At 52.9% G+C, this 14,306-nt stretch overlaps 1 protein-coding gene across 1 annotated transcript; it reads left to right on the top strand.

Annotated features, from left to right (window-relative positions):
* Positions 1 to 233: 233 nt before the first annotated feature.
* LOC121100295 (thyroid transcription factor 1-like) lies at positions 234 to 1,690 on the top strand. Its single transcript, XM_040620859.1, is given in 3 exon segments — positions 234 to 401; positions 811 to 941; positions 943 to 1,690. Coding segments are annotated over 3 exon segments (1,047 nt in total).
* Positions 1,691 to 14,306: the final 12,616 nt, after the last annotated feature.

The following is a 14,306-nucleotide window of genomic DNA, read 5'->3' as shown; positions in this document are numbered from 1 at the left end:
CGCCCCACTGCCGGGCCGCGGGCTGAGTACGGGCGGCGCGGGCAGAGCAGCCCAGGAGGCGCAGCGCCTGCCGGCTGCGCCCAGGGCGTCAGGGTGGGCGGCCCGGAAGCCGCGCCAGGGAGTAGGGTGCGGGAGCTGGGGATTCTTCCCCTTGCTGGACTGAGGGGTCCCAGAAGAGACACTTGGTCACGCTGGGGTCTTGCGAGCAGGTGCTAGTATTCGGCGTCTCCTAGATGCGGCCGACTGGCAGCTCCGCTCCGCTGAGGAGACCTCAGAGTGCCCAGGGATCGCCCTCCCGCCCCCAAAAAACTAAGGGAGCTGGGGGCAAGGAGGGAGCAGAGAGTCGCGGCCTGGCCGGGCGGGAGGCTGCCCTACTGCGCCGCGCTCAGGGGACCCGGCCGGCTGGTTCCCCAGTCTAGGCAGGCGGAAGGGCGCGCGGCTTCAGAGGGGGCTCCAAAGGGGCCGAGCAAGTGCCCTCCCTGGGGCTGACAGGAGAGAGCGGCCAAGAGGCAAAGCGTCTGGGACTTTAGCTTTCGAAAGTGAACACCCCACTCTCCCAAACTCCCAAAGTTGGAGTCTACCGTGGGACCCCAGCTCTTGGTCTGGGCCCAGCTCGCCGCCTGTGGCCCGCTAACCCAACGACTCTGGCCAGGGTTGGGCAAGAAAGGAACGGAAGCGGCCTTTCTCCACTTTGCTTTTGGGCTGGAGCCCTGAGACTGAGGGAGGCAACGGGGGGTGAGGTGGGGAGCTTTCCAGTAAATCCCTCGACGGCTCGGCCTGGGGCAGGCGCTGACTATCCTCGGCGCTTAGGCCTGGCAGGGCGCAGGCGGCCTAGGTGAGGAGGGCGCCGTCGGGTGGGCCGGGCCGGCCAAGGGCGCCGAAGGCAGAGGTGGCCTGGCCCGGCCCGGCCCCCGCCGACGCTGTGCGTTTGTCGCTTACAGTCTCCCGCTTCATGGGCCCGGCGAGCGGCATGAACATGAGCGGCATGGGCGGCCTGGGCTCGCTGGGGGACGTGAGCAAGAACATGGCCCCGCTGCCGAGCGCACCACGCCGGAAGCGCCGGGTGCTCTTCTCCCAGGCGCAGGTGTACGAGCTGGAGCGACGCTTCAAGCAGCAGAAGTACCTGTCGGCGCCCGAGCGCGAGCACCTGGCCAGCATGATCCACCTGACACCCACGCAGGTCAAGATTTGGTTCCAGAACCACCGCTACAAGATGAAGCGCCAAGCCAAGGACAAGGCGGCGCAGCAGCAACTGCAGCAGGACAGCGGCGGCGGCGGCGGCGGCGGCGGCGGGGGCGCCGGGTGCCCGCAGCAGCAGCAAGCGCAGCAGCAGTCGCCGCGCCGCGTGGCCGTGCCGGTCCTAGTGAAAGACGGCAAACCCTGCCAGGCAGGCGCCCCGGCGCCGGGTGCCGGCAGCCTTCAAGGCCACGCGCAACAGCAGGCGCAGCAGCAGGCGCAGGCTGCTCAGGCGGCCGCGGCGGCTATCTCGGTGGGCAGCGGTGGCCCCGGCCTGGGGGCACACCCGGGCCACCAGCCGGGCAGCGCGGGCCAGTCTCCGGACCTGGCGCACCACGCCGCCAGCCCCGCGGCGCTTCAGGGCCAGGTCTCCAGCCTGTCCCACCTGAACTCCTCGGGCTCGGACTATGGCACCATGTCCTGCTCCACCTTGCTATATGGTCGGACCTGGTGAGAGGACACCGGGCCGGGCCGGGCCCAGCGCGCTGCCTCATCGCTTTCCCTCCTACCGGCCACACATCACCAACCACCCGCCGCTCCCTGCGCTTCGACTTTTCTTAAGAATCTGTCCCGTTTAGACCAAGGGGAAAACACACAAAAGCCAAACTGCTGGACGTCTTTTTTTTTTTTTTTCTAAAATTTGTGGGAATTTTTTAAAAAAAGAAAATAAAAACAACCAAGTGAATCCAATTCTTTAAGGAGTCTTTAAACAGAGAAGGACATAACAAAAAACAGCTTTTGGGTGTCTTTTAGGTGATTGAAATGCGTTTCCCTCGCTCAGGCAGGGTGCAGTTTGGAGAGGGCTCCACAATGACATGGCTCTGGACTCGAAAGACCGCACACTTCACTCTGGGTACACTGCGCCAGCAAGGTGGACTCGCTTGTAAATACCAGGATTTCTTTTGAAGGGGAGATGGGGGCTGGGGAGAGGAAAGACTCTACGACAGGACCCACATGTCATTGACACAAAGGAAATGCCCCCTCCCAGCGCCCGCTGGCTGCCCAGGCTCAGCCCCGGGAAGAGCCCAGGCTAAAATTGTTTTATGTTTGATGTGAACTTGTAGCTGTAAAACGCTGTCAAAAGTTGGACAACACGCCTAGTTTTTAGTAATCTGTACATTTTGTTGTAAAAAAAAAAAAAAAAAAGCCCAGTCCCTGCCCCCAGCCCATCATATTTTTTATGGGCATTGACAGATCTGTGTATATTATTTGGCAGTTTGGTATTTGCAGTGTCAGTCTTTTTCTGTTGTAACTTATGTAGATATCTGGCTTAAATATAGTTCCTAAGAAGCTTCTAATAAATTATACAAATTAAAAGGATTCTTTTTCTGATTAAAAGTCTACCTTTTGTTTGGTTTTGATTTGGCTTTAAAAGGCTTTTTTTTTTTTTTTTTGGTGGTGGTGTTGGGGGTGGCTCGTCATTGGCCTGATGGGATTGGAATTGTTTGGGAGCTAAAGGGATCCTAAACCAGCTAAGAAGCTGGGCCCAGAGTCCTTGTCCCGCAGGGAAATGGAGTTTTGTTCCATCCCCAAATTGAGTAGAACCAAACCTTAAACAGTCCTGGGACTTGGCAGTAGAGAGGGAAAAAAGCTAAACTACTTCAGTCAGGAGGGAAAGGGAGAACAGAAGAGAAAGAGACCAAAGGACTAGTTTTCAAAGCCAGGCTTCTGTTTTTTGAAAACTTCGAAGTGTCTACCGTGGTCTTATACAGCTAAGTCAACGATTAAAACTTTAAAACGTTTTAAATAGCATACATTTTAAATAATTCTGAATGAGGAATCATTTTTACTGAACAGATGGTCCCTGTAGCTTTCAACACCAAAGCTTATTTCTAATCTGCTGCAGAGCTGCGTTGGAATTAGAATTCGGTGGGAGGCTGTTTTCAAAAGTGGGGAAGTCTATCTGGGTCTCATTTCTGCTCTAAAACAGCTATCCCCATGCAGGGTTGGACATGGATCCCTAGCCTCTGAGGGTCCTTCTGGTCTTGGGAAATTTTTTGACTTGGCTACTGGCCTGGGGACCCTGAAGGCAGGACTTTGGAAGCTGGGCTTTCCCTCTTTGTTCCACCGGTTTCCATCTCTGGGCTCCTAAATATCTTTGTAGTAAGGAATCTTTCTCCTGTTCCCAACTTTCTACTTCTTGCTGTTATTCCCACCCGGGCCACCCCAGCAAAATAATAATAATAAAAAAAATCATCTTCGATCTTTCTTTCTACTTTGAATTTCCTGGTCTCTTTGGTGCCCAGATGTGATTGTTGGGGAAATCTCAGGGTTGCCCTGGAGAGGGGACGAGGAAGGTGTGGTTCTGGACAGAGGGAAATCAGTCCCTAGATGGTCTGTTGCCCCTTCTGTGTCACCCTTGATAAACCTACCTAGCAAAAGCGGCAGAGCGGGTCCCTCTTAGCCTGGAAGTGTTTGTGGGGGATAGATTCATACTTGGCTTGTACTCACTTCATGCCTAGAATTTCATCTTTCTTTTTCCTTTCTTGCCTCTCTTCATCTTTTCTTCCTTACTTTTCCTCTTATTCTGTCTCCATCTCTCTTTTCACCCAACTGCCGCCTTACCCCAACCCTAGGAACTTGTGAGAGAAATTGTCTAGGCCAAGGCCTTGCTCCAGACCGGCAGTCCCTCTTTGTTGACTTCCTGGGGGCTCCCCTCCCCTGATACCTTACGAGTAGGGGCCAGGAAGGGGTTCATCTCCTGGGTCTGGCTGCTGAGATATGATTTCCAATATTCAGAAGAGACTCAGAGAATTCGAGGATGGTTGCTTGGGTCTACAGAGTGTGCTGGTTGGGGAAAATCTCAGGAGGCCTCACATTTTGGAAAACAAGCAAAAATCAGTAAAGTTTGAACACTTGTGTTGAAATGAGCAGCTGTGGTCCCGGGACAGGTTGTGTATGTGGTCAAATCACAGCTGGGGGGGCGGCTTGGCGGGGGAGATGCTTGCTCTAAGATTCTAATTCCGTGGGGATGGGAGGTTAACGTGCCCCAGGCCCAGCACAAGTCTGGTCTGGGGCGGCGCCCCGGTGCCCAACAACGGCAAGGGCAGCTGCCCCCTCCCCCCATCCTAGCCCAGAGAGGGCACCTGAGAGTCACAAATTTAGTAGGTTGTGGTTCCCTTGGCCTTAACGCCCTTGCGCTGGATGGAGTTTTATGAAATACATTCTTCTCCCTGCCACCTCGAGCCGGCTTAGTTTGAAGTCTGTTTACTTGTTGGGGATGGGGGAGGAGGGAGGAAAGTGAGTTCAGCGGGGTCTGCTGATGGGACCCAGAGGAACAGAGACTTGGCCGCTTCTCTCCATCCTTCACCCGGGGTCCACCAGCTCCAGCTCCTGGCCGGGAGATTGTAGTAGCTTCAGGAAGTGGCCCTGGAACGCAAGGTGAAGCTTTTTAATAAGGAAATATGTGCGCGCTGGGTGCAGCAAAAGACCTCAGCCTGGGCACATTCCCCACCCCACATCTCGGTGCCCCCCTGCGAAGCCGATTGGCCTTTTCGCTTGGAGTGGACCTTCCCTAGGTCTCCAGCATCTCTGGCCCAGGTTCCGGCCTGGAGAAATCGGCCTTCTGGGGATGTCCCTGGCGCTAAAGTGCTGGAAGAGCCAGAAGCTTCCCCACGTAGGGGGGCGGGCAGCGCAGTTCGCTCCAAGATCCCAGAGAAGCTGAGCGCCCCCGCCTAAGCACCCCACCCATCCCCAAGCCCCGACGGCTGCGGAGAGTGGGGGAGATTTTGCAGACAGCATCCCCCCTTCCTCCTCTCCCCCACCCCCACCCTGCCAAGTAAACACGGGGACTTTCTCGAGAGCCCTGGAGAGCGGCTCTAGTGGCTTCGGGGCCTGAAACCCCAGGCTTGGCTTGTTTGATGTTTAGCATCCCAAAGCGGCACACCACCCCCGCCCCAGCCTGGGAACCCGGAGCTGTGGGTCGGAGAGGGAGGAAAGCCGCCCTCTCAGTCGGCCAGGCCGGGGACAGGGCTGGGTTCGGGGCAGGCGAGAAGAGCGGGACAGAGATGCGCTGAGCAGGGGAGAAGGGAGTCCAGGCTGCCGCCGCCCCCAACAGAGACACTTGTGGGTACAGCTGGAGTCCTCAAGGCCGGGAGGTGGGTGGGGGCAGGGAATGCCTCAGCAGCCGGGGCAGCGGCTCTGGGATAGGGGCTGGCCCTGAGGGAGGTAGCTTGGGGCCCGCGAGTGAAATCAGACGCAGGCCGGAGCCGATGGTGCGAGAAACGCTCGGGGCACTTAGTCCTGGAGGCGGACGAGGCCCCGCGCTCCAGTGCTTGGGCCTCGCAGGAGGCAGGTGTTCTTCCCACGGCTTAGGACTTGGCCTTTCACAAGGGAAGACTTGCTGGGGAGCCTGCCAGGGAGCTTTTAAATCCTCCCGGGGGCAGGGTTAGGCCTGGGCTGGCATCGAGGCCTCCGATTTGGGGAGCCGGGGGAGGAATTCCCGGACTTGGAGGCCGCACACTCTGCGAGCGCGCTCGGCGGCGTAAGCACGCGCGTCGGTGAGGGGCTATCTCCAGGCGCGGTGCCCAAAAGGTAGCGCGAGACTCTTCTCAGGCGACTCGAGATGAGAGGAAATGAGAGCGGGGTTTTCTGACTTCCAGCTCATTAGGGACCAGGTAAGGTCAATGCTTTCTCTATTATGTCTTTATCTTAAAAGCGGGTCAATTTAAGATAAGGGAAAAAAATCCAGGATCTGTGTGAACCGTGCTGATAAAGACTGACCCCTTTCCAGAACTAAAAGCAAGCCAGGCAGACATTCATTTTCTATAAACAAGAGAGTTGTGAGAAGCTGCCTTGAATTCTGATCGAATGTCTCCAGTCTCTCTAGACATGGCTCACCCCCTCCCCCAATTATTAGAGCAGGGAGCCGAGTGAGCGGGGATATTATTTGTGGAGAACTAGAAAGCCTGTTGGGAAATGGGAATCTGAGATGATATGGCTCTTAGGCATGGTTTGCTGGCTTGTTTGCTGTGAATGCATCTTTCTTTTAGAATGGAAGGAAAGTGACAGACAGGAGTATTGGGAGGAATGACACCGAATGTTTTCCTTGCTCAGCCAGGTTCCTCTTAAGAGATGCTGGACACCACCTTCCTCTGGCCCTCCCTGACTTCCTGGCTGGTGTGTTTGTGGTTGTGCAATTGTGTTCTTCTTGGCTCCAGGCCACCCTCTGCGGGGCCCGATTTGGGCTCCTGCCTCAACTTGGAGCACAGAACATTTTCTTGTGCTTCCTTGGGCAGTTGCTTCTGGAAGGAGAGCCCTATGCCCAATCACCCTCTGTGCCTGGAGCATTGGGCATAGGTAAGAGCAGTGGAAAGAATGTGTGTTACTGAAAGGGAGGCCCGGGGTCCGCATGCTCCCTCTTCCCGTGTAGTTGTGTTTCTCAACCTGACGATTCTCAAAGGAGCAGAGCAGGAGCAGTTTCAGCAACTTGACAGCACAGTTTCTGCCTCATCCGAAGCCACAGCTGAAGTGGCGGGCTGTGTTTCTCTCTGAGAGTGACCTAATGCCCTACTTGGAGGGCATCTAGGCACAGCCCCGGGCTTCTCATTTGATGTTTCCCACTTTGTCTCTGCTTCCTAAATATTTATTGTCTTTGTTATTATGAGTTGTAATGAACTTTGGAAAGGATGGGATTTAAATCCATTTCCCCGTTTTATTTCTTTTTTAGTTATTTGCAGAACACAACAATATAAGTGGATTATTGTTATTGTTCTGCTTGAAATGGAAATAAACATGTTTTTTAATTGAAGGCAATAGGTCTTGTGAAAGAGGATTTTCCCCTTCACTACAATATTCACATCTGATTCTGCCCACTCCATTTGTAGGTGTAAGTGGATGCATACAGACCCCTGTCTCTGTATGTATTATAGCAGTATACACATACGTATCTATCTCATATATCTATTTTATATGATATTCAAAAAGAAAAAATTTAATGTAGGATTCTCTTTGTAGAGGATCTTACTGAACCTGTTAGATGCAAGAAAGTTGAATGCATTCATTACCTCAATTAAGATGCCACATGAAACTGAGTGTCCCTTAAAAAATCAAGTAAAGAAAAACTTTCTTTAATTTTGTCTACTTAAAATTGGAATATCAATTTATTTTCCTGTAAAATTCTGGAGAACTAATTGTGTTTGGGGGAATATTAAAATTTCTTCTTAAAGAAAATGAGCCTGCTGTCTGAGACACACAGCTGTAGCTGAGACTTCTTGAAACAATCTATAACAAAAATTGTCACTTGCCACACTTATATTTCCACTAACAGATACCGTTAGTATGAACACTATGGGCCAGCTAACAAAATCAAAGGGAAATGTTTCTACCCCTCATTTGTAGCAAACGTCCCTCCTATTCTGGTCTTCACAGAGTGTTGGAAATAAGAGGGCAGGTTTGAGTGTAGTCCGGCAACAAGAAAAAAGACAAACTTTCCCCCTCTCTCTCCCTTTCCCACATTTCTAGGAATCCTGTCTGATTGCTAGATGAAATTGTCAATAACACCAGGGTGTTGGTAGAGGGCTAAAGGTTGCATTTCTCGGGTTTTCGGTGGTTGTTGATAATGTCATTTCTACAAAATCAGAGATATTAGGCAATGAAAAGTGTCCTCGGATACCCTTCCCCGGTCACTATCAAATGGAGCCATTCTGTGGAAAATCACCCAGAATGGTAGGGCCTCCACCTTGCCTAGCATTCTCCCTCTCAATACTGCTGCTAGAAAGTGTCCAAAGCCCTAGGAAAACAAGGGTTTATTTGGTCCGCGCTACCGATTTACCTGATCTCCCCGGCACACACAGTTGAGTGCGCGCGCGCAGATGTAAACCTGGGAATTACCGTAATGACACGAAGAGGACTGAGAGCTGGTTCCTCTGGCTGGCTGCTCCCTCGGTTCTAACCTAGGAGAACAGGTCAATGGTTTAACAAATCTGGCTATGCCGGTGTATACAGCAAACCCGGCATGGTTAGGGTCCCTGCAGGCGCCCCCAGAGCACTGGGTTTCTAAACAGACTTGGAGCGACAGGCTTTTTCAGAGGGAGACTCTGAAGCCAAAGAGGATTAAACCTCTCTCCCCGCCTGGCCACTCGACGGTGCCTTGAGGTCTGCAAGGCGCCGTTTTCTGGGTGGGGTCTAAGGGGGGGGGAGGGTGCCGAGTTAGGCAGTGACGGCTTCTTCCTCCCCTTCTGAGTGTGCTTCAGAAAGAATTGCAACCCTTTCACCAAAGGCGTGCACAGAGCATACATCCCCGCCCCTAGCCAGGGCAGACAGAAGTTGTAGCTAGTTCGTTACCACTCACCAGCCTGCACTATGAAATGAAGTGTGCGTTCGTGTTTCCTGGCTGGACCGCTGAGGCTGAGGCCTGAGTGTAGTAAACTTTGGAAATTCTATCATATCTACAACGCACATAGCCGGGAAAGCTTGGAAAGCTATATGCACTTCACGTTGGCGTCATGCGGACATCAAATGCGAGAATCTTTGGAAATATTCCACAAAAAGCCAACCCATCCCAGCCCTAATCTAGCACTGGCTGAGGGTAAAGAGAACATCTTTGAGATCTATGGTAGCGCACAAGGAGCTCCATGCATCTCCAACAGTTGAAATCGCCCTTTCTGTCATGAACTGTTTTCTACAAACGATAATGCCACGCCAACCCAAAATTAGTTGTTGAAAATTCTCCACATGGCTAAATACTTAGATTCTGTTGGTTGGTGTCTGTGGAAGCTGGAGGGTTGTGTGTATGTGGTTCTGCACAACAGAGAAGAGAGGAAAGGAGAGGGGACTGGAAACGAGGGGAAGGGAGAGGAGAGGAACTGCTGCCTGGTGAAAGTGCTGGAGTTCTGTTGGTGTTTGTGACAGCTGAGTCATGCCGCTTAGAGCTGGTCTTTGGGTCCAAGTATTGGGCGGACGGATAAGTATGTGGCGTATGTGATTTTCCGCGTTGGACGCTAGTGGAGAGGGCAGGGGAACCGGCTGAAAGGCAGAGCGTGTACTGCCTCTGCGTTGGGCCGGTAGCACAATGGGAACGTAATTATCTAGCTGAAACAAGCTCAAATGGCAAAAAGTTGCAAAATAGATCGACCTCCCTGAGAAGAGAGGGAGCTGGTTACAGAGGTCTGCAGCCATCATCCTTTTTTCAATACATTTTAAACAAGAGGATCTAGGGAGTGATTCCGATTCAATACACATAATCAGTTTGCAAGTCTTATTTCCATTTGAAAACAGGGCCATTTGCAATCATAAGAGCCGGACACGCTGAAAGATACAGAGCGCTTTCCGAGCAGATGATGGGTGACAGAATCTACAGGCAAGCACTAAATATTTTCTTCTAGCCTCAGGCCGCATGCATCAATCTTTAGTCCCGGTGTATTTGAAATCGAATATTCTCTGGTGTATATATAGCTTAATTGCTTAGAAAATTGAGACTCCATGGTTGGAGAGGGGAGAGGAACAGCAAGAAAGGTGAGAGAGAAACCGTGTTTGTGCTTCTCCTTGGTGCTGGTTAATAGTCATTAGTGAAGAGTACATGGGTAAAAGATTTGATATAGAATTTAAACTTGTTTTTAAAGAAAGGGCCTCCAGAAGAGGTTGCTCGGGGCTAAAATTTCGCGGGTTGGAGTCGCGAAACCCTGCCAGGGTGTTTCGGGGCCCGCAGGGTGTCTGCGGGGCCCGGGGGCAGAGTTGAGACCAAAGCCCTAGGGGCGGCTCCGCGGCCTCCCAGTTGCACCACCAAAGACCCAAGGGCCCCTAGAGGCCCCGCGGTTTCAAATTTGCTGTCAGGGGACTCAGCTAGAAGTGTGGGCACTTAAAATCTCGAGCTATTTTATGGTCTCTCGACGTAGAAAGTTTCAGTTCTAGAACCAAGAGAAGCCGATGTACGCGACCTCCCCCTTTCGCCCGCGGCCTCTGCACTCCCCACCCCCTTCGACCTCCCCCCTCTCCCGCCTCCGTTCAAGGCCTTCACCCCGCCCACGCGCGGTCTTCCATCCCTCGCGCAGCCCACGGCCACCCTCTGTCCTCCCACCCAGCCTCGCAACAACTCCCCCGCATTCCCACTCTCCACCTCCCCCCACCCGAGGCTAGCAGGTGACTCTCCAGCCGGGTGTCAGTTTCTGCCCGAACAACCTCGGCTCTGAGCTGTCTACCGACCGTTCCCAGCCCCTTCTGGAAACCACACCAAGTCTGGTGTGCAGATGAGTCGAAATTTCCTGTTAAGTTTGACCCCAGAATATACAGATAATTAGTTCACTGGGTCAGGATGATGATCCAAACCCTAATCTGAAGGGATTTTTTTTTAAACGATCTGAAAACACGATCTTTCTTAAGACAAATAAACAAAATCAAACAAAGCCAGCTAACTGCTGCTGTTTCTCTGATGAGTTTTCCTATGGAAAAGAGACATTCCGCCCAGATACGAACATCTAACGAACTTTCTGGTAGGAAGAAACTCAGTCTAATAAGAGTATGTGCTTAATGCTGATTCCATTTTTATTTCAAAAGAGGATAATTTATTAACCTCCTCAAGTTAGTGCCTCTTAGGCAGGCGTGTTTTTAAACGTCCTTGCAAAGCATTTTCACCTCTGGGAAGATCTAAGGAGAACCAATAGATGGGCGGCTGGGGGGAGGATTCTGCACAGCTCATGCCGACTTGCTCAGTTTTCTGCAAGACTTCCTAAAAGCCCCAGTGTTCTCTTTAACAGATGTCAAGTTACAGAGACCACAAAGATCTAAAGACATCCTTCACGCACATGCACACACACACACCCCAGCTGTAAACTCACTGGATTTTTTTTTCCTCTCTAGAATTCATTCTGTGTGGTTAAGCAAGAGTGAGTGGTCCTGAGGCATTAATCCATCCCGAGTGGAGGTGGGAAGGTCAGGCAGGCCGCCGACAACAGGGAGTCTTCAGGCTCCCTATTTCTGCAAACCGAGAGGACAGAACTCCTGCAACTGACAGGAGGTGAGGGTGAGGCTGGGACCAGTAAGACCCAGTTCGCTAGGGCGAAGGTGAGCTAGCTCACCCAAGCAAGGACAGAGCCCAGCCTGGTCTTGGCTGGGTAGACAGAGGGGGTGCACAGGAATGTGTTCCAGAACAGCAGAGAGCCAGAACAGGTTCCCAGAGCAGGAAGTTCCAGCCACCTGACAGCACCAGAGAGACATGGTGACCATGTGCCCATTTCTAGGAGTGGTGGCTGATGTGTAGTGATTCCTTCCCACCCTCCAGGACCTCGCTGGGGACCAAGGACACACAGGCTAGGGACTGCTGGCCCACCCTCGGGAGCAATCCCAATGGGGGAGAAGAAACTTAGCCAGCCTTCCTCAGGGAACCCCCACCCTGTCTCCCAAAGCAGATGTGGGACACCTCGATTGGGACCTGAAGATCACCTGCAGGAGCACGTGTTCTTGTATTTATAGTCCGGTGTGACTCTATCACCTACTTTTTATTCGTTACTTCATCCTACTTGGTTTTTATTTCTCCATTGCAATGCCTATGCTTTACTGGCTTGCTTGTCCAATTTCAGCCTCACAGCTGCAGTCACACTTTGCAGGCAATTCGGTGTCATTTTCCTAATGTCGGTACTAAAAGAAAAAAACAGACGAAGTGGATGTGCTAAGCCATATAGAGTGAAAGCCAGTAAAGCCCATATGGGAGGCCCGTTGTGTGTGTGTGGGGGGGGGAGCGGGAAGTAAAAGGACCAGTGAACCACCAAGGTCAGCCTATCAGAGGACTAGCGAGAAAAATGACAGAAGCAAGGAGAAGCGGCAGCGCAGAGAAATTCAATTAATGTCAACAGATGCGAAGGAAGGACTACAGCCCCGACCTAATGCACGCGTCTGGCCTGGACGGGCACAGAGAGGGACGAGGAGGAAGCAGAGGTGTATCCTGTGCATACGGCGGTCTGTCTCTGAACTGAGAGGCAAATCTAGCAACATCTTCCTTTCCTCCTGCTAGACCTTTCTGCCAGAGCAAATTAAAGGGCTAGCTGAAGGGCCAGGGACTGTTGTTCGCTTCCTAAACTCCAGTCTGGCCATTTGGGCTCTACACCTTGGAGAGGGAAAAAATTCAGGGGAGCCTGGGGCTAGAGGGCGAAGCCACTCTTTCTGAGTGGTTTCTGGAAACTTCCGGGAAAACAGACAACAATCCTGTCTTTCACACAAGTGCCCCACCCCTCCTCCATGCAGTTGTAGAAGGAACTTGAGAAAAAGGGGAGACTCTCGGTCTTTTCCGACCCTGGCTGTTGGACAGCGCCCTCTTTTGTCCCCGCCAGCGCGGCCTCGAAGGAGGTACCACGTGGAGGGAGCCCCAGCTGCCTGGGAAAATGGCAGGGCGATTCCGCTGGGACTGAGAGCCGAGCCCGCCCCCCAGCTCCCCGCGCCGGGCCCGAGCCGCTTCCCACGATGGAAGGCGGGTCCTGAGAAGGAGACCGGTTCCCTGTTACCCAGTCGGGCGCCATCCTCCCGCGGGCGCGCAGCGGGCGGGGCCTTGTCTGCCCTCGAGATCCCTCCGCGGAGCCGGGCTCGCTCCCCCCTCGCCAGCTCCCCGGGCGGGTCTGGCTCGGCGGGGCATTGCCAGCCTCTGGGCCCCGCGACTGCGGCGGCGCGGGGGAAGACCCGGGCTTGCCCCGCCGCCGGGGCTCAGTTCCGCGGAGAGAAGGGAAACCATCCCCCCCCCAACACACATCACCTACCTTCCAGGACCGGTCTTTTCCCTCCACCCACCCCCACCCCGCCCGGGGCCCAGCCCGCTTCGGGCTTCCTCCTCCCAGGGGCCTGGAGCCCCGGGGCCCTTACTTTCTTAAGAGTCTCAAACGCACTGTGATATGTTTTAGCTGCAACACATTAACCCTTTTAATACTCCAGCATGACACAGGTGTTAGTTTGGGTCTCATTTGATGGGTGACTGCAGGTCACATTTGAGACGCGTCCCGACCTGTGAAGCACAGGCCTCCTCCCCACGGGCTCCGGGGCCCGAGGGTGAGGTCGGGGAGAGGGACCCGGGCCGAATGCCGGCTAGTCGGGGAGGAAGGGCCGCCGCCCCTCGGTCCCAGCTGCGAGGGGCCGCGCGCAACCCGAGGCGGCACCTGGAGGCGGCTCCGCCGTCGGGGCTTTTCTCGGGAAGGACTAGGTGCTGCAGCGCGAAGTCCGCCCGGCCCGTTCCAGAAGCCCGGGTCCTCTCTCTTGGACCCGCGCGTTCGCCTCTCTTTCCCCTTTATATTCTTCGATAGTTTCGGAGGCAAAGATTTCAACTTTGGGGGGAATTTGTTTCATCTCTCCTAAATTCAGAAACGGAGTCTTCAAAAGTCTTAATGTGTGTGTTTACTTTTTTCTAGCGTTCAAATGAATGCGAAGCCACGGATCGAATCCCGTCACTCATTTGGGGTTAGCTTCTCCCGATATTTCACACGGAAAACAAAACTGGGTCCCTCTTATTTGTACTTGTCCTTAACCTTTGCAGAAACTGCTGTAGATGGGGCTCTGTCCATTCTCTAATAGATTTTACTAGGGGCTGGTGACAGAGAACTGATTTCTTTTCTATTAGGGTTTAGCACATCTTTGTTGAAGGCCCGTAGAATGACCAGGGATTAGATTTGCATCTCTTAGGCGCCCTGTGTGGTCTTTGTGAGAAGCTTGTAACTGTTAAAAATGACTTGTTAGGAAGCGTGTGGGCTCTCATCGCTCTCCTTTTGACAGAATGATTGTGAAATTCAGATTGGCCCTGTAGGATTTAGCCCGCAGATTCCACCTGAACCCTAAGCAATTAGACCCTAATCTCACTGCAATCATATTTGAGTTAGGATTTGTTGCACTTTGTTTACTTCAATTAAAAGCAGTGGAATATTTTTTTTCCAGGCTTTAAAGTGAAATCTCCGCGCGTAAAACCTCGGGACTTCTCAGAAACGGTTTTGGTGGTAATGGGGATTTCTTTTCTGTACGGTTTCCTCCTACTCCTCCCGCCTGCCCCTCCCCCATTTAAATAACTCTTTCTTTCTTTCTTTCTTTCTTTCTTTCTTTCTTTCTTTCTTTCTTTCTTTCTTCTTTCTTTCTTCTTTCCTTTCCTTTCCTTTCCTTTCCTTTCC

The sequence above is a fragment of the Ursus maritimus genome, unplaced genomic scaffold (genome assembly GCF_017311325.1).
Source record: "Ursus maritimus isolate PB19 unplaced genomic scaffold, ASM1731132v1 scaffold_36, whole genome shotgun sequence".
In the NCBI taxonomy this organism is placed as follows: Eukaryota; Metazoa; Chordata; class Mammalia; order Carnivora; family Ursidae; genus Ursus; species Ursus maritimus.
This window is presented reverse-complemented; position numbering and strand designations above follow the sequence as displayed.